At 40.5% G+C, this 21488-nt stretch overlaps 1 protein-coding gene across 9 annotated transcripts in view; it reads right to left on the reverse strand.

The window, feature by feature from the left end:
* Positions 1-16898, reverse strand: part of LOC141156853 (regulator of G-protein signaling 8-like) — a 49720-nt gene extending 32822 nt beyond the window's left edge. For 3 of the 9 annotated variants that reach the window (XM_073643304.1, XM_073643306.1, XM_073643302.1), the window contains exon 1: positions 16351-16896. In XM_073643304.1, the coding sequence (XP_073499405.1) occupies positions 16351-16478 (128 nt within the window). In that variant the 5' untranslated portion in view covers positions 16479-16896. Of the gene's footprint in view, positions 1-16350 lie in introns of all 9 variants that reach the window. The other 6 variants (XM_073643300.1, XM_073643299.1, XM_073643301.1 and 3 more) reach the window with 3 other exon arrangements.
* Between the last annotated feature and the right edge of the window lie 4590 nt (positions 16899-21488).

Genomic DNA, 21488 nt, shown 5'->3' on the forward strand with positions numbered 1-21488 from the left:
TCACAATATATTTGCTACAGAATGCATTCAGGTGTGAACCAGAGGGAAGTGGTCTGTGCTCATCTTGATCAGCTGATTAAGGCTGAGTCAGATGCTGCATTTTTAGAGCAGAATAAACAAGGAGGTCATAAAAAAAAGTGGAAAGTGGGGACAGGAGAGCAGTATGTGTCCAAATAGAAATATTGTGCCTAGTGAAGCCCATTAGTGTTTCCACACAGTAGAATACACCTTTCATGGCCTCCATAGAGTTCCCCCTCCCATTTCCTCATGCAACCATAGAGCATTCAGCCCACAGTATGATGCCCCCAGTGTCCCAGTGATCTGAGAATACAGATAGTTGAAGTTGGGATATACCTTGGACCACCTGGGACAGCTCCCTAAATTTGGATCAGTCCCACTGGACCCAGACGGCTGGGAAGTTCAGACAAACACAACTTTTTGATACTCATTGCAGTGGTCACCTCTAATCTTCTACAGAGAAATAAAAAATTATGGAAATCTCCCAGCAGAAGCATAACTACCCTTGTTAGGAGATGTATGAGGACTTTGCCTTGCACAAAGGATCATTCATTGTCAAGAATAAAATAACTATTTACTGCCCCTAAGGCTCCATTTGAGCATGGCTACATCTATGTCTAAGTTCTGAACGGCTGAAAGTGCTCTATGATGAACAATTACTGCTTTCATTAAAACATTCCAAGATTAAATCCAATATTCAGGTAGCAAATGATATTTCACACATGTGTTAAAGGGGATTCATAAGAAATAGGAAAGAATTAATAACTATAGGAGATGTATTTATAAATAGTTTTTAATAGTTACATGTATGTGAGCATATGCAGTAGGAAACACTGTCTTTCCTTTCATGTATAGGGGATGTGCCAGAGATACCAGTTAGAAGAGGTTGCTCACACTGCTGTCTTCCCTGTCTTTCTGACCTAATATTAGAGAAAGCAGGTTGCTTAGGAAAGAAAATGCTGATCACACTGCAGTCCACCCTGGCTTTCTGATCAAATACTGGAGATAACAGGAGTGCTAATGTTAGAAGAGGCTGCTCTCACTGTTGTCCATCCTGTCTATCTGATCTAAAACTAAAGATTACAGGGGTGCTGAGTTCAGAGGAATCTGATCAAACTACTCTATACCCTGCTTATCTAATACTGTAAATACAGGATTTCTAAGGTAAGAAGAGGCAGCTTACACTGCTGACCACCTTGTCTATCGGATCTAATACTGGAGATACAGGGTTTCTAAGGTAAGAAGAGGCTGCTTACACTGCTGACCACCATGTCTGTGTGAACTAATACTGGAGATAACAGAGGTGCTGAAGTAAGAAGAGGCTGCTCACACTGCTGTCCACCCTATATATCTGATCCAACAGTGAAGATACAGGAGTGCTGAGGTAAAAAGAGGCTGCTCACACTGCTGGCCATCCTGTCTTTCTGAATACTGAATAGCTGTTGTGAGCTGGAAATAGCTTGACAGTGTGGGGTATAGGTTATCTCCGGGTCACAGCAGCAGAGCTTACAACTCCACATGCTCACACGCACCTGCCCTACTAACATTCTAGGACAGGCTTCTGTCAACGGCAGTCCTTTAGATGTACAGTACAACAGTGAATGTCTCCATAGAAATAACAAGTGATTTGCTACTTAAGTGTACTTAGGAATTCATTTATAATGACATTTGGTTGTTTTATTTATAGCAAAATCAGAGCTATAAAATAGTCGCGTGACAGCAAATCGAAGACAAGTTGCCCATAAGTTTTTGTTCTGAAACTTTTCAGAGAACTGCTGCCACGTGACACATGTCGTCGTGTAGCTCCAGCTTTACTGAATTTTTTCATCAACTAAATCCAACAGCAATAACAGTTTTATTTTTTCATCGGTATAGTCGGATGAGGGCTTATTTTTTGCCAGACTTCTTGTATTTTTATTAACACCATTGTGAAGTACATATATTTTATTGAATAATTTTTTACTATTTTCCTTTTTAGGAAATTATGTAAAGAATTGCGATTTTGCTATTTCTTTTTGAAATATTTTTTAATATCATGGACTGTGCAGTATAATTAACCTATTCATTCTAAGACTTGTAACAGTTACAAATATATCAAATTTATGTAGTTTTCTATGTTTTAGTACTTTTTATAAAATGATGTTTTATGTAAAAAAAATGTGAGGCTCATCACTATTTGAGATCAATGAAATTTTTTTTTTGTTTTATGGGTTTTTTGTGAGGCAGGTTGTATGTTTCTTTTACACCATTTTGAGGTTTATGTCATTAATTGCTACATTTTTATACATTTTTTTCAGGTGGTACATATAGGCAAAAATAGCAATTCAGACATGATTCTATGTAACGCAGGAGTACACTTAGGAATATCCACACAAAATGGGGAATATATCATAGCGACACATAGGTCAATATGAGCAACCCAGCAGTAATTGATAGATTGTATATGCTGTGTGGACCAAAAATAAATGGTAGACCATTCGGTTGAGAGCACAGGAGAAAGGAGAACCACCGAATGTCCAGTCCAATATACAAGAGACATAAACCAAAGATATATATAAAAAGACCTTTATTGAAAAATGGTCAAAGTGGTGCTACAAACACATGAGAACCCACCATATAAAAAATGTAATTGCAACCTAACGAAGGACACTTCTGTCTGAAACGCGCGTCGGGATATTCCCGTGATCCCTCCTTCACATTCCACAACCAGGTATGTCAGTTCTCTGCTCAGTACTATGTGCCTTCATTGTTCAATTATATACTTTAAATAAATAATCTGGCACCTGTACTTATCTATTTCAGCAGCAGCAATTTCTCTTCTTATATAGTTCCATAGATTTTTGTGCGGTAGTGTACACTTCACCCCTAATATAGTTCTACAGACTATTGTGCTGAAGTATATATTATTTTCTTTGGCGCTGACATACTTGTTTATTCCATCTATCTTACTACGTATTTTTTGTGGGTTTGTAATGTAATATATTGTGTCCATTGCAACTGTTACATCTATTGTGTCATGTTCTTTTTATTAGGTTGCAATTACATTTTTTATATGGTGGGTTCTCATGTGTTTGTAGCACCACTTTGACCATTTTTCAATAAAGGTCTTTTTATATATATCTTTGGTTTATGTCTCTTGTATATTGGACTGGACATTCGGTGGTTCTCCTTTCTCCTATGATTCTATGTAAGTAGTGTGGGTGTGTTTATTCTGTAGGTTGGTAAGTGTGTTGTAGTACGATAGTGTGTAGTAGTATATATATATGGATAAAAAAAATAAAAGCCTTTTAATGAATAAAAAAATAGCTTTTAACAATTGTTGATGCTTTTATTAAATGTTGTTGAATTTAATTTACCTTTTTTTGTTCCACTGGGAGATTACAATCTGCTGTCCTTTCATTGGTTATATAATGGCTTGGGCTACATAAGCATTTTGAAGATTTATTGACTGTAAGTAAAACTACTAGGCCATGTCTCTGGAATGGCCTAAAAGGCAGACATATTTGACAGATCTTGGGGCCATACTCAGGGCAGAAGGGGTTGTCCTAGAAAAGCTTTGGACCTTCATTGAATCACAGGGACAATATTGCCAGAAGGAATGAGCCTCTCTCTCTCTCAAACTCCTTATATGCTATTGTCACAATTGACTGCTGCATCTAAGGAGTTAACCTAACCAAACCAATTCAGACCATCCACAGTGGTCACTCCCTGTCACTGTGCTCATGCCTCTGGCATCACAATCCCAGAGAGAAGCCACAGATGCCTTTTCACATCCTAAGAGAAAATGTCAAGCTTCTTTAGGTCATGAGAAGGCAAGGCTAGGTAATCAATATTAATTTGGTGGCGGTCAGACTGAGTAATCTCCTCCGGTCAGTTGATTGAAGGAGCCTCAGTGCCCTGGATCTGGCACAGCGCCGTACATTGAATAGTGGCAGTGAATGGTACTGCAGTTCTTCCTACTCTATTTGGAGGCACTTGATGGAGAACATGCTACTCATAAACAATGGGCAGTAGCTCAAAAGACTAACTCTCGGGTGTAATTCCAAAGGATGAAATATTAAAAACCACATGTGTGTCTGTGTTTTTTTGTAGAGATTGATTTTCAGAGTCCCTCTAATTTTGATTAATAAATGAATGACCAGACAAATAACACATTTATTAGATTTTGTTTTCTCTGTCTCCCTGTGAAATTTTTGCCTAACATTACCAAACATTTGTCCTACAAATTACAGAATAGAAGTTACCGGCATGTAGACAATGGGGACCAAATCAACTACAATTTACTGGTAAAGTAGGTTAAGTCTCCAATATTGAATTGCAGGAAATAAAGTAATTCTGCATCATCAGGATTTTCAATGATTCAGTGTTTGGTCTCCATGGAAGTCAAATCCCACATTCCACATCTATAGCATTTCCAGGAAGGATCTCATTCAGTCATGATTGCAGTGGTAAAACGGGAAATGCATTCTTTACTGGAGAGACAATATATACAATTATGTACTTAAAGAAGGTAGGAGTAATGGCGGGAGATTATCTTATTCTCCAATTAAAAGAGAAAAAAGTGTAAGTTTCTGAATAAAACTGATTTGGAGATGCATCAAAAATATTTCCCCTAAGGGTGAAAGAACAGGTAATAAAGGAAGGCACAACATGTTTTTTTTTTAATGTGTTTCACCTAGACAAGTCACAAGGACAAAAATGGAGTTGGAAAACTGTGCCAATTTGCAGTAAAACTGCAGGGGATTTTGGCATTCAGATTAGGAATGTAACCTAAAATTAATTCACAATCTGATATCATCCTTAAAGGGTTATTAAAAAATCGAATTATCCCCTATCCAATGGAGATTCATCCACTAAGACTCCCAATGATTGGGTCTTTGTAGCCTGAGAATGGGGCTCTGCGGCCCCTTACTGAATGGAGTGCTCATGCTCGGCCTCCTCTCCTGGGACTACTGGAAATAGCCAGGCGCTGTATTCATCAGTCCCACAAACAATTAACGGAATTAATGGATATATTACACACCTCCCTGCATTCAGGAAGGGGCCATACAGCCCCATTATCAGGTTTCCAAAGCCCCAATCTCAGGATCGCTGGGGACCAGCAAGTTATCCTTTATTCAATGGATAGGGAATAACTTTTTTGGGGAATAACCCTCTTAGAGTCACTGTATGTACTAAATATTTACGGCCAGCACACACCATGTCTTAGTTTGATTTAACCCCCATATCTTCCATTTCCTGTTGTTTTTGAGTATTTTTTCAACAGAAAAGCTTGTGCATATTGGTAATTTTTATTACTGGCACAATTGACATTCATGCTACAGTACTCCTGGAAAAGACAGAAACTACTGCAACTGCCCAGCTCGAGCCTTAAAATTCATAGGTAAAACCCTTAGAAAATGATAAAAGGATCAACAAGTGTCATCTAGAAAACTGATCCTACTGCCTGAGAGTATAATAAAGTTCTGAGCAGTGGTTGTCATGACCCATAGAAAAGCCCATGGAATGGTCTACCAGAAGATACCTTTGGATAAGTCCATAAAAATAAGACGTGGGGAAGTAGGGACTCCCTCTACATGGAAGACCTGTAGTGGTTATCATGACCTATATACAAGCCTGTACTGGAACGGTCTACTAGAAGACACCTTTAGATGCGTCCATCAAAGTATGACAATGTGGGGAACTAGGGACTCCATCTACATGGAAGACCTGCAGTGGTTGTCCTGACCCATAGAAGAGCCTGTATTGGAATGGTCTACCAGAAGATACCTGTAGATACATCCATGAGAGTAAGACAACGTGGGGAAGTAGAGACTCCCTCTACATGGAAGACCTGCAGTGGTTGTCATGATCCATAGACAAGCCTGTATTGGAACGGTCTACCAGAAGAAACCTTTAGATGCATCCATAAAAGTAGGACAATGTGGGGAACTAGGGACTCCATCTACATGGAAGACCTGCAGTGGTTGTCATGATCCATAGACAAGTCTGTATTGGAACGGTCTACCAGAAGACAACTTTAGATACGTCCATGAGAGTAAGTCAACGTGGGGAAGTAGAGACTTCCTCTACATGGAAAACCTGGGATCTATTTTGCAAGAGTTTCCCCCTTTTGTAGACCTGCCACATCTATTTATTACATGGAGTAGGGTAACAATATGGCTGGCTTTATCTACCATTGACGACTATAGCAGTTCGAGAGGGAGAGAAGGACCAGTGGCAATTGGCTGAAAGCTGAAGCGGCAGAATTTTGAAAACAGGATATCTTCATGACATCCTTTTTTTTTAAACAGTAAATTTTCCCCTGGTGACATTAATTGTTTTTGAGAACTGGAAATAACACATATCAGACCCATCAGATAATGATATTACATATATACAGTTTGTCTTTAAAAGATAAAATTAAATTTGACTTTTACCCAATATTTATGATACTATACCATATCGTACAATGAAGATTCCCAATCACACATTGTCCTTATTAATATCCAGCTGACACCACTCCTAAAACTTCTTGGGCACCTTACATATCTGTAGGCTAAACACTGATTCTGCTAACAGCTCTTCCTCCCGACTCACCCATACGCATGGACACTCAGTCTGGCTGAGCATGCATGTGTTTTTTTTATGGGAAGATGGGAGGAAGCCTCAATTGGTAACTTATTTTCAGAAATTATGCATTGTAAGTCAATGAATCCAATTCTTTTTCCCCTTATACCATTAGTTAGAGGGGAGTCCTGATACATATTACATACAAGAAAAATTAGAAGGGTATTCCAGCTCCACTAAAAATATTCTTTTATTCATGATCCCATTAAAAGTTTATATATCCTGGAGAGGGGGGGGGGACAGGAAAAAGGATGGACAAATATCGTGACACGTTTCAGACGAAGCTTGGGCATCCTTTGTCAAAGCTATTATGGCAGAAGCAAGTAAACATTAAATGCATGTGTGATGAAAAACAGGTGGTTTGGTAGATCATGTGATTTATGACCACCTTCACGAAATTTACATACAAAAGACTAACCTTGCATTTGTCAAATACTTAGAATAAGGGATGATCAAATTAAAAACAATATATGGTACAGAAAATCAAAGAGGTAGAAGAGTGTCTTATCTAAAATTAACAAATTGTCTCTTTAGAGAGGAAGAGAACTAAAACTCTAGTGTCACCTATAGGAAGTATCAATCCTAAAAGTCAATATAAACCCTTTAACGACCCTTATCACATGACTTAGGATAATAGCCAAAGCCAAAATCTCAATTTGCAGTCACTGTGTTTCGGGGTACAGCCCCTCATCAGTGCAAAGTGTGAGTTCTGGTTTGGCTGGGTGAGAGGCGTCTGACCGGTATCCAAGGGGTAACGTTTCTCCTTGCGGAGAGTGACATGTTAAGCATGTCAAGGTGAGGAGACTTTTAAGCCACAATGCTCCTCTAGGAAATATGTAAACTGTCTCTTCAGAGAGAAAGAGAACTAGAACTCTAGGGCCACCTATAGGAAGCAGGCTCATTAAAGGGTCGATATTGACTTTTAGGATTGCTACTTCCTGTAGGTGACACTAGAGTTCTAGTTCTCTTCCTTTCTGAAGAGACAATTTACATATTTCCCAGAGGAGCATTGAGGCTTAAAAGTCTCCTCACCTTGACGTGCTTAACATGTCACTATCCGCAAGGAGAAACATTATCCAAAATTAATTAGTAGTGGTACATAATTTCCCTGCACATGTTAAGTCCATTGGGATTATAAATGCAAACGGCTTCCCTAGTACGTAATCATCTCCGATGGTCTCCACCCCGGGACCATTTTTTAACTTTCTCTAAGCCAAAAGTAAGTTATGAAGTGGTTGGATGCATGTGATATATTGTGATTCGCAGTGTTGGTACTGATTATGTCTGTTATGTGTTCATGGATTCGTACCTTTAACTTACGTGCTGTGCACCCTATGTATGTTTTATGACATATAGTACAGTTGATTCCATATACGATATCCTGAGAGTTACAGTTAATGAAATCCTTTATACTATAACTACAGGATCTGTCAAAGTTGCAAAACATTTTGGTGACAAGGGATTGCGTACAGGTGCGGCAACTATTGCTACCGCATCTAAAAAAATCCCTTCCAGGAAAGCCAAGTTTCTGACGTTCTCTGGGAAGAGAAATAACTTGGGGAAACTATGTTACTTATTATGCTACATTTTTAGCAACAATGGAGCAACCTGGTTTCAAAATAGAGAACAATATGGGGTCCTAATATAAAGTAGGTATTAGGCTGGAAACAATAGCCTTAATGTAATTAAATTGCAAACTATGCTGTATAGACAGGACAGATTTGCTAACTTTATTGATATTTTAAACACCTATTTTGATGCTTTTCTGCAGCATTTTTTGCAGTGTTTTTTTGGGTTTGGAGTACATGTGTGCTTTGTCTACAGTACATATTTAATAAAGTTAGTTTTATTCACCAAAAATGCTTAAAAACATAACAAAAAAACATTTGTTACATTTTTTAAGCATTTTTGGTGAATAATGCTAACTTTATTAAATATGTACTGTAGACAAAGCACACATGTAATCCAAACCAAAAAAAACACTGCAAAAAATGCTGCAAACCAGCTGCAAAATGGGCGTTTTGAACTAGGGGTTTTACTGCCAAGTGGGCAGATTTGGGCTGCAAAAAAAAACACAACAAAAATGCTGCATGTGAACATAGCCTTAGGGTTTTTATCAAATCCTTTTTTTTTACTGATCTGTCCATGCAATATTGGATTGGGGCAGTGGCGGACACAGTTTGAAGAGGGCTCTTGTGCAAGAACAGTATATGGGCCCCTCTTTGTGTCTGTGACAATAACTGGTTGTTGATTTAAAGGTGGAATTGGGCCCCGATTTAATGATTTTTAGGGCTCACAGTGCTGTTTTACAGAACATGTACACTGCATCCTAAACTTTGCCTGTTATTATTATCACATCTGAACCTATCGGCAATAAGGACTAATAAGCTATTTATGGGTTAAACCAAAAAGCGATTGTTTAAGCCAATAATCTGCTCCAATATCAGCTACAAGTGGGATTAATAGACTTGATGGTTTGGTTCCAAGGCTATTTCAGGACATAGGGCCATGACCTATTTCTGCTAATAGATATATTGTTACTAATGTTCTATTTACATGTAGCAATTGTTTATGTTTTAAAAATAAAAAAATATTACTTTCAATAGATACAATATGCTACTATTTCTCTTTCAAAAGTGTGAATTTATGCCTGTATGGAAGTAAAACACTCCAGGTATTAGATGTATAACAGAACCAAGTAGTGAGCGTCATTCAAGCCTTAGTGGTGCATTACTTTATTAAAAGGGTTTTCTACTTCAAGAAAAAGTGGAACCCAAACACTTTTATAATTGTAAAATAATAAACATAGCAACTAACCAGATGGCACAAGCCGCTGAACTCAGTGATTGCCTGCAGCGGTGATGTGCGCTGTAGATGGGACATCACAACTGCAGGCAAAACACAGAGACCGGAGCCGGCGCTGGACACGGGGAAGGCGAGTATTTCCTCTTTTTGTCTTTTGACAACCATGAAAGGGTTTGGGGGGCACTTTTCTTAAAGGGAAAAATTCACTTTAAATAATTGTTTTTTCTTCTTTGCATAATAAAAAAATCCAGAATTTTCTATTAAGATACATTCACACAATGAGGTTTTGCTGAGTTTTTGATACTGCTTATTTAAAAAAAATGCAAGTAACCTTACTTAATGGGTGCAGAAAACATCAAAAACTCACCAAAAACTCATCGTGGGAACTTAGCCTTATAGTTTCAGAAATAATGAATAATTCATGACACGGTGTACAAGATCTCTGCTTGCCGATAAAATAAACCTTCAATTTCAAGTCCCATTGGATATAAATGTGAAAATCAGGTCATGTCATGGACAAACTGGAGCGCAGGTCATTACACAACATAACTCTGATAAGTGTACAAGCCAAGACCCGGTGTGATGATCTCATGATCAGGACAGATTTTTATCCACTGTAAAAAAAAATATTAACGTTTCTATTGAGTGACATCAAGCAGAGATTTTGCAAAACATGAAAAAATGGATACAGAAAGTAGAATGGAAAATAGAACGTCTTTTCATTATACAAAGGATTACATGTCTTTCCTGAAAACAGAATACCCTTTAAAGGGGTTGTCTTCTTTATTGTTCTTTTAACAATTGTATTGGGGACATGATTTTGTGGCACTTGCTAATATATAAGTATTAAAGGTTCTCCTTCTTCCTCACATTCTGCACAGCTCCTTTGTTCTCACAATGGCTGCTGATGGAGGAGCGTGTGACCAGACCTGCCCATCAGTCTCCTTCAATTAAAAAACAGTGTGCATGGGAAAGCTGCTATTCAATTGGAGGAGACTGATCACATGATGGTCACATGCTCCTCCATTAGCAGCCATTGTAAGAACTGGAGAGCTGTGCAAAATGTGAGGAAGGCTGTACAAAAATTGCAGGAGAACCTGTAATACTTAGATATTAGTAAATTATACAAAATCATATCCCCAACAGATTTTTTTTTATAAAATGCTGAACCCTTTTAAGTAGTTAAGATGAGTTTTTCAATTTTAAGTAATTGAGTGGCTTCAATGTGAGTAATCAACACTGAGTGCCACAACCCTGTACCTGCAGCCATATTACATGTACAGCAAAGTGCTCGGTCAAACCTGACTGTGCACCTGGGGAAGGCAGCCTTATGGCGAAACCTGAAACACTCATGATAGGAACTAGTAAGGAATGCAAAGATGAAAGGGTGAAGCTAGTCAATGAAATATCTAGGTAAGGCAAAGCTGAATCCTTCATTACTGGATGGAGACATAGGGCCAGATTCGTTAAGGAACCACTGGAGTAACATGTACCTAATTCATTAAGAGGCGCACACCACTGAATGAATTAAGCACATCTTGCAACTGACGTACACTTCCACTGGAAATGTTACAACAGTCAGGACTGGAGTATATTTCTGGAGTAATTTATACCACTTTAGTAGAGTACATTTTGATAAATTTGGCAGGCAGGCTTTTCCCTGGTTGGGACTGGTGTAAAAACGGCAAAAGTCGCACCATTTTTGCAACATTTCAGAGTGTTTTTATACCACAATTCTGGTTTACACACCTTGATGAATCGGACTCAAGCTTTTCATATTTTGTTATGTAATCAATAATCATTGTTTTCTTTTTACTCTTAGATACTGTATTTTTTATGGGTATACATACAGATGTTGTGGTGCGTTTTGATGTGAAGCCTTTTTTAGCTATAGTAAATAATGGTTGCAATCAAAGTGAAAAGGAGAAAATCCTGATATGACACTATTTTTCTCTCTTTCTATCTCTTTCTCTCTCTCTCTGAATATATATACACACAGTGAATGAGCGAAAGAGAAGTCTAAATCAGATCAATATTTGGAGTCATCATGCTTTTCCTACGAAACACCATCAGTTCTTCTAGGAATTCTTGCACAAAGTCAGCTATTTTGTAGGATTATAATCAGGAGCATGAGTAAGCAATTATAACAAACAGGTGATGATAATGATCATGATTGGCTATAAATGAAGGCTAAAACACAGCCATTGACTGAAACAGAAACAGCTGTGTAGGAAGCTGAAAACTGGGTGAGGAACAACCATACTCTGCTCCAAAGGTGATGTTGTGGAAGAGAGTTTCACGTAATAGGCCATACCCCATGGTAAGACTGAGCACAGCAACAAAACAGAAGGTAGTTATACTGCATCAGAAAGATCTCTCCCAGGCATAGATTTGAAAGCAGACTGGGGTTTCAAGATGTGCTATTCAGCTCTTTTGGAGAAACACTAGCAAATTGGCAATGTTGAGGTCCGTAGATGCAACGATCAGCCAAGGAATCTTAGTATAGCAGATGAAAGACACATCATGCTTATGTGGCGCCCCTGAGGGTTCAGTCGCCACAGGGGTACTGCACCTCAGATTGAGGTGTGGTATCTCCTCTTCCAGGTAAGGATGGAGCATCTCACAGGACCCCACTTCACACTCAACACTACACCACTCCTGTCCTGTAGGGGGTCTAAATGCACCAGGGTGCTGCCCCGGCCCGGGATAGAGGAGATGGGGGGAACCAAAGATAGGGGGAACCAAGTAGTGGGTGAGGGTGGAGGAAACACTTACAGGAAGTACATACAGTATCATATATAATATACGGCCATCTTATGTTCAAGGTCTTTTGATTGTGGTCTTCTGTCAGGGTCCAGCAAGAGTCTGCAGCTGGCTGAAGATTTGCGGTCCTCGTTCTCTGGCCTTGAGACGAGGAGCGGGTCAGAGTTAACCAGTGTCTCTGCCCGGTCAGGGTCCTGTTCTAAGAAGGCCTTGGAGGGGAGCAGAGGAGATAGGCTCCACAGGCAAAAGGATCCCAGGGGGATACGGACAGAGCGGAGTCGCCACCTGTATTCTTCACTCTGGCCAAGCCAGAGGGATTCCTGCTGCAAGAGGGGTGACCGGCCCCCGATATCTGACTGTGTCACTTCACGTCTCAGTCAGAAAAGCCCGGAGGCTTAGTGGATCCCAGGGGGATACGGACGGAGCGGAGTCGCCACCTGTATCTCTCAAACCTGCATTTATCCAGTGGGACCCGGCCTTACACCACGTTCATACCACACACAGTCAGGAGAAGACTCAGTGGGAGAACTTACAAAGGAGAGGAACACACTAACGGGGTCTTGACAGGTGCTCCTGATCTACCTGGGGAGCGCTGAACCCCCTCCTGGTGGCTGCAGTATGATGTGTGTAGCAGAGAGAAGCTTTGCGGCTGAAAGTTCATCTAAAGTGAGTAAAGACCCGGATGACTTCATTCACCGCCTCCGCTTGTTTATTCATGCGCGGCACTGCACCCACCATTCCTCCACACAGTTCATCACTCACTGCCCTGAGGCCTACTCCGCCTGTGGGGAGTAGTACCAACCGAGCTGCCAGAACATCAGCCTCAGAGGACTGTCGCAGCACTGGTGGCCTTCACCAGAAACCACAGGTGGTGTAGTCGAACAATTAACCACTCATCCAAAAAGCCCATTTTTTTATGTGATGCCCTGGGCACGGAACGGGTCAAGGCCACGACTGCATCCCCGCAACACCCGCAAGGCCCAGCTCCGAGTATCCCCCATTTGCTCAGGGAGGGCGTCACACTTACTTCCCTTCAAAATTGGAAAATGTTCAGCAGTGCCCTCAGCTCAGTTCTAGCAGCAACCAGTGGAACCCAGCTACACCCATCTACTGTTTGGAAAAGTCTGGCCAAAAGTGGTCTTCATGGAAGAATTGCAGCCAAAAAACAAACTTTCCACATGGAAATTAGGCCAAGCAACTCAACTATGCATTAATAGATAAGAATTGGTGGGCCAAAAAATGGCAGCAGTTTCTCTGGACTGATAAGTCAAAATTTAAAATATTTGGCTGTAACAGAAGGCAGTTTGTTCCCTGAAGGGCTGTAGAGCGGTAATAGTGAAACATGGTGGAGGATCCTTGCAAGTTTGGGGCTGCAATTCAGCTAATGGAGTTGAGGATGTGGTCAAGATTGTCCCCAATGTTGAGAAATACAGGCAGATGCTTATCCATCATGTAATACCATCATGGAGGTGTTTGATTGGCTCCAAATTATTCTGCAGCAGGACAACGACTCCAAACATACAGCCAATGTCATTAAGAAGTATCATCAGCATAATGAAGAACAAGGTGTCCTTGAAGTGATGATATGGCCCCAATAGAGCCCTGAGGTCAACATCCTCGAGTCTGTCTGGGATTACATGATGAGACAGAAGGATGTGAGCAAGTGACATCCACTGAAGATCTGTGGTTGGTTATCCAAGATATTTGGAAAATCCTCCATTTTGAGTTCCTTCAAAAACCCTGTGCCTAGAATATTTGATAATGTTTTGAAGACAAACGTAGGGATGAGCGGACCTGTGCAAGTTCGGTTCAGGTACCAGAATTGTACCCGAACTTGAATCTAAACCTGAACCCTATGGAAAACAATTGGGACCCTTACTTTGCAGTTGGAAAATTCTCTCTCTCTCTGTTTCTCTATCTTCATTTTATTTATATTTCTCTTTTGTTCATTCACTTTACATTTTATTAATTGATAAAAATAAACAGTTCTTTTTTTTTAAAGCATTCTTACTTTTCGGCATTTTGTCAATACCTGCCTAAAACTTTTGCACAGTACTTAATATTTATACTGTATATACTTTATATATTACTCGCTTGCATAGCGCCATTAATTTTCACAGCGCTTTACAGACATTATCATCACTGTACCCATTGGGGATCACAATCTAAATTGGTGGGGGGAGGAAACCGCTGCAAACTAGGGGAGAACATACAAACTTCTTGCAGATGTTGTCCTTGGTGTAACACATATTTCTACAAATTAAACCTACAATTTCAGCTCTTTTTTTTTGCTTAATCATGACGGATGCATGAAATGGCAGGCCGGGTTCACATGTGGCCGTCTCTGCGTCATCGTTTCTATGCGCCATGTAAATAATACCCTGGAGGGAAACTTATGGAGGAACTGATCCCATTGTTTGTAGTGGGATCGTTCTCACCTGTCCAATGCATCAGTTGCTCAGAGAGGTCCAGGCGTCCGGTCACAACGTGTCATGTAACATTAAGGTCCGGCTCTAGGAGTAAATGGTAAAAGCGCCTAATGACAGATGATGCATTCTTTATATCTGTTCTGCCATCAGTTCTGATATGTTGAATTGCATCAGGTTAAAAAATATGTGTGAACCCAACCCAGCCTAATACCTACCATGACGGAAAATGAATTCAGTATTGCAAAAAATTACAAAGAAAGTAGAGGCCATTGTAGGAGAACAGCTTCACATATGTCCTAACAATAGGGTCGATAATAAAGTTCATTATATCCTAGACTCAAACAATAATGCAGAAACATGACAATGAGATACCGGCTGCAAATCCAGGTTTCCTTTAGGAAGAACATCCCAACTAGCGCTTCCATCTCCCCCCTCTATCCGCTCTTGCTCTCGTCCCAGATGGCCATAGATAAGGGTCTCGGTGGCAGAAGGAGGCTTTGTGATTTCACAGCTTGTGCCCTCGAAATCGAATAATCTCTTTCTATTAACCCTTTCAATTATTAGAATTTTATTAAACCTAGGAAGAGTGATGGTCATCCACGAGTCACAGTAAAAATCCATTTTTGCCTCTCAAGTAGTAAAATATTCCAAAATTAACCCTTCTCCTCAATTGAATTCCATCATTCCTCGCTTGACATAAGGAATTATATAACCTATAGGTTACTAATTTCTAGAAATGAAAAATATATTTTTTTTGGGGTGAGTGACAAAACCAGGTCATTAATATAAATACAAAGCACTAAAAAGAAGACCAGGGTATTCTCAACTTCACGATCTGATTGCCACTTTATTGTAGCATCTCCCCCGAGTGGGCATTGAACAATTAAGATAAAATACATTGATTTGCTAACATGCTTTGTACATAATCCTGTGCATGAATTTCTAGGCACCGATCAATCCCGTCGGCTTTGCAGATTTTGCAGTGACTACACACACGAGACTGCGATTTCCTACTTTGCATAATCAACATCCTCACAATTTCAATGTCAGATCGTGTTGATGACTTTGTAATTGAGTCCCGTTCTCCGGTGACAGCTCATCATCCTCCTTTGCTCTTACAAATGGCTGTTTTCCCTCCCAGTTTACTTTTTTTTTTGTTCCCCTGCAGTATATGATAATGTCATGGAGTGAATACCGCAGAGCGTCCTTTGATGTAACATTGTTGGAGATAGAACAGGCTCTTGTCAGCCGTGGTTCTCATTTCCCTGCCTGCTGCTATCCATGAAGAATGGCTCTTATGGACTGTATAGTCAACCAAGAACATTTATCGTCAAGTCGTCCATGATCAAATGTTTAGATGGCGAAACTATAGATATTAACGAGCACGGTGGGAGATCAAAAATTGCAAAGAAAAAAATGACAAAACATTTTTGGATGTTAAGCTCAGTCCCTTTGACAATAATAACCCCCTCTCCCCGCATGACATTAACTGGATGTATCATCACTTCTCGCTTCATTTGCAGCATACACCATAATTTACATTGATTGCAGATTCTTTATTCATTTCACACAGACTGTTGGGTTTAAGGACTTTATGGAGGAGGTGACGGGGGAGATGTATTGTAACGTGAACGACATCAACAATGCGAGGGTTGGCACAAAACAGGACGGGAAAAAGTGAGTGGAGGGGTGGGGGGGGTCTCTTGAAAAGGATGAGAATTCTTACCCCAGATTAGACCCACATGGCCGTGGCAGTTTTTCTGTTCCTTGACCCCCCAATGAAGAATCCATATCATCGGTTGAACGTGCCGGACAGCTCAAGCTGAGAGACCGAAGCTTGGTGCTTTGATGCATTATCCAGAGAGTATAGACCCCCACCTGATAAATAATCCCCCCTACACCAAGCCTCCTGCCCTCGTTTGTGTGACGGCTCAATCCCAGCCCTGGTAATCCACCCAAGGCGTCTGTTCAAGCTATGCAACACATGGTTCGATAGCTGCTCGGATGCTTTAGCATAGCCCTTGCCATCCCTTGTATTGACTGATGCTGAGCACTATTCTGCCTGCATGGGTACCAAAACACTAATAGTCACATGATGTCTGTTCTAAGCATAACCTCTCCGCCTCCCATACCCCTATTAACCATGCTCCAACAGTCCCAACCTCTGCAGAGAATGATGGAGCTCAGGAGGAGATCTAAGGATTATTAACCATCTCAGGAGTGTGCTCAAGGAGACGGCAGCCGAGCGGCAGAGGCATGACTTCAGATAATCATTGCAGACATATACAGAATGTCGCAGAAAAAAGTAAGGGGGGAAGGATTAAAAGCAGGAAAACAGATTAAACAGAAAATGTCAGAGGCACAATAAATGCAGTTTACACCTTTGATGTGTGATTCTACCGCATTCGGAAAAGTCCCAGCCATACTGCGTCCCCGGCTGTGCTGAGTGCTAATTATAATAAATTTACATGTATTTATCATCTTAAAATATGGAAGAAATGTCATTTTTGGGAATTTGGAAAAGCAAAGGAAACTAAAAGAAAGTGAGAAGGGTAAAATAAATTAAAGAACCGGCATAAAATGGTATAAAATAACAAAATCCCCATCGATTCAGGATCGATGGTCCAATAGTGCCCATCATTTACTTTATCTGATGTGCTGTACATACAATCACTGGCCTCAGCAGCCGCTCGCGGTACGTGCCAACATCACCAATGTTTTGCTGCAGTGGACACGTATATGTATGCCCAGGGGCGGACTTACCACTGGTGCAACCTGTGCAGCCGCTCGGGGGTCCAGGAGGGAAGGGGCCCACTTCCATCTACAAAGCAGTTGAGCTTTTGGGGTACAAAGGGCCCATGTACTATTCTTGCACAGGGGCCCACTACTGTCTTTGTCTGCCATCAGAGCATTGGCCATGGAGCGGTCCTTTGCAGGTGATTAATCGTTAGTTCGTTATTTGATACCATATCCTGCGGGTAATTTCTTTTAGGCCACATTCACACTATCAGTATTTGGACAGTATTTTACATCAGTATTTGTAAGCCAAAACCAAGACTGGAACAATCAGAGGAAAAGTATAATAGAAACACGTCATCACTTCTGTATTTATCACCCACTCCTGGTTTTGGCTTACAAATACTGATGTAAAATACTGACCAAATACTGAACGTGTGACTGGGGCCTTACTATACTTTCAGATATCATACTCCTTGTCATTTGGGCCATAAACGAAGACATTCTAACTGTTATAGAGCCTAAGAAAGAAAGCAGTGGTCCCTAGATTTCTTCCATTTTCAAAAGTGTTGATACGTGGCAGGAGAATCATATTCATCCCATAAATAGGGGCATAACCATAGAGGGTGCAGAGGTAGCACTTGGATACTGGCCCTAGTGCCTAGGAGAGGTGGGGGGAAGTTCAAAGGGTATTCTGTCATTATTATTATTCTGCATTGCTTATATAGCGCTATCATATTCCCCAGCGCTTTACATCCATTACCATCACTGTCCCCATTAGGGCTTACAATCTACATTCCCTATCAGTATGTCTTTGGAATGTGGGAAGTAATCGGAGAACCCGGAGGAAACCCATGGAAACACGGGGAGAACATACAAGCTCCTTGCAGATGTTGCTCTTGGTCGGATTTGAACCTAGGGCTGCAGTAATAACCACTGAGCCACCATGCTGCCCTATAATAAGGGAGAAAAAAACAGGTTGAAGAAGGGGTAAGCCCACATTGGCTGGTGTGGCCTCACCTCGGTGGCATAGTCTGAGTCGCATAGGACTTAGCTTATTTGCCAGCTCTGATTGTTTGTATTTATTGTTGACTGTTTTCTTATTATTTTATGTTAGTACAGTGGAATTTGAGCAGCAGCTAACCAGGTGTTGATGTAAAATACTGATTACAGTAGGCACTTTGTGTCTATTTTAGAGCTAGAGCTGACCTTTGTAATATATCTTATTGGAGAAACCTGCTTCTTTCTCCTTCTAGATTGATCTTTTACTTTCAATTCATGGATAAAATCAGTAAAATCTGAATTCAGTAAAGAAAGGTTTTTTTTTTACATTACTGAGAGAGAAGACGGCAGTTGGTGCTTTTAAAATTCTATGAAGGAAGGAGCTAGTGGCAGACACAGAGAACCTAATGCAAATTTTCCTAAAGCAACAGTTACAATACTTCATTGAATGTTGTGAGCACCAACTGTCATCTCCTATCTCAGTGATGGGGCAAATCTGTAGTTTCACTGATGACAGGTTTTATTTGTGAACTGAGAATTTTGAGAATAAATTAGTTATTATTATACTTATTTATATTGCACCATCATATTCCACAACGCTTTACAGATATTGTCATCGCTGTCCCCATTGGGGCTCGCAATGTAAATCCCTTATCAATTTGTCTTTAATGTGGGAGGAAACTGGAGAACCCGGAGGAAACCCACACAAACACGGGGAGAACATATATGATCAGTCCAGGAGGAGAAAGAAGCAGATTTCTCTCATAAGATATATTACAAAGTTTCTTATTTTCATGTGTACTGTTGATGTATGAAAAAATATTAAAACAAAGTTTACTCTTTACGGAGGTTGTCTTCTCGTGAAAGATTGCAGTCACATAGAGTGAACCCTTAGTGTTCGCACTGTACACTGTCAAGATTCTCCGATGTTTCCTGCAAGAGCGAGCGATCACTTGACTTGAAGTTTGTGACTGGCATTATTCCGGCCACATTCTGATTAGAGGTGATCAGTCTTCATCAATTCACTTGTATTGAGCGAGGTACAGAACGTCTAGTTGGCATGTATGCAAATTGCATTCATTTGACCACCTGATCTCACCGGCAGCACTGGAGAATCCTGACACCATGTGCTGGTGACTGCAGACTTTTATCAGAAGACTGCACAACCCCTTTATTCCGGCCACATTCTGACTAGAGGTGATCAGTCTTGCGCAATTCACTTGTATTGAGCGAGGAACTGCACGTCTAGTTGGCATGTGATCACATGTATGCAAATTGAGTAATTTGACCACCCGATCTCACCAACAATACTGGAGAATCCTGATATTGTGTGTTGCGCACCCTGAAAGAATTGCAGACTTTCATCAGAAGACCGGACAACTCCTTTAATAGGTTGCTTTCCCTATAACATCAAGAGATATATCAAGTGTACAAACAACATAGCAGCTTGTATTCAGCTCCTTTACCACCTGGTATCAGGTTTTAGTAGATCAGTGCCGCACTTGGTGTCTGGATACTGTCATGTGTTTGCTGTTGATGTTTATAGAAGCAGACAATCACATCTGGGACTGGCAGTAATCATGGGAGGTGGAGGGGGTGGAGGTCAAAAGTGGAACGCAAACATAGTTGATGCCAGGACCGAGCAGCCTGGGGGCAGGAGACATTGAGTGAGGACAAGTTAAATATTACATATTCACAATGATCTGAGCAATCACCAAACATTTATAATAGAATCAAAGCTAAAGAATATTAAAAACAATGCCCTAAAGCATTAGAGAAATTGCTTACAGGCTGAGGCCGCATCATAGAGTGACGTTATACTCCACCAAGTAGCCCATCTCCGCTCTAGTCGTTTTCTTCAGTCTGGTCTTCACTTGGGGATTTGCAAATTGTGTGGGGATGAACAATTGTAACAAGCGCTGATCAACATGCTGTATCGTCAATTAGTGCTCGTTATGGGTAGCCTTTTTAAAGCGAATCTATCACCAAGTTTTTGCTACCCCATCTGAGAGCAGCATTATGTAAGGGCAGAGACACTGATTCCAGCTATGTATCATTTACTGAATTTCTTGATATATTTTTAATAAAATCACAGTTTTATCTGCTGCAAATATAGCAGTTCTCTGAATGCTGAGCCCTGTATAACCCCGCCCACATCACTGATTGGCAGCTTTCTGTGTACACTGAAAGCTGCCAATCAGTGGTGGGGGCTTAGTTACACACAACTCATGAATCTGGAGGGCTACATGGCAGCAGGTTTAATAGTCCTCTAGTGATAATCTCTTGCTTTTAAAACCGATTTTATCAAAACTACAGCAAGCAGCCCAGTGAGTGACACATCGAAGGAATCAGGGTCTCAGTCTCTACATTATGCTGTAATATCTCAGATTGAGTGACAGATTCTTTTTAACCAGCAATGCAAGATTTGGTGCAAACCATGATGTTTAGAGGGTCCCAAGGACACTGCTTTTCAGAGATATGGCCTTTGCTGTAAAGGTCTCTCGATTGAGTTCATGGTCGGTGGAGGAAGTTGAGGGTAGAATAGTCAGCAAATCAGGGCAGTTTCAGAGTGGAAGGGACAGTGACAGTATCAGAGGTCAGAGACAAGGTCATTGTAATTGTCGAGGTCAAGTTCAGAGGGTCAGGCAGAGACATGAGACAGAAAAAGAGTCAAATAGTCCAGGGTCAAATCCAATAAGGCAACCAAGGGGTTAATCAGGGGAGTGGTGGGTTAAATTTGCAAGTGATGGGAAGCCACAGGGATTCTAATAGGGCATTATGCACCCTTGTTGGAGAGTTTTCTTTTAAGACATTTTCCTATAAGGAACAAATACTTAAGCAGATTAAAGAGTATTTCATTTGAAAAACAGCTGGAGAAAAAAAAGGATGGCTTGCAACATTCTGTAAGCTGTTAAGAATAGTTATCCAATTATTCAGTCAGAGCAAATGTAAGCAAAATCAGAGATATCTATTAGTAACATCTATTCTGCATCCTTGTTGGAGTTTTGCCCAGAATTATTAAAAAAAAATATAATAATACATTCAAGATGTATCAACATAAAACTTAATAGAGTTCTATCCTGTAACTATGGAAACTAAAGTTATACAGAATGCGTAACTGCATAA

The sequence above is a fragment of the Phyllobates terribilis genome, unplaced genomic scaffold (assembly GCF_046119375.1).
Source record: "Phyllobates terribilis strain yellow unplaced genomic scaffold, ASM4611937v1 Scaffold_8__6_contigs__length_399053987, whole genome shotgun sequence".
Lineage (NCBI taxonomy): Eukaryota > Metazoa > Chordata > Amphibia > Anura > Dendrobatidae > Phyllobates > Phyllobates terribilis.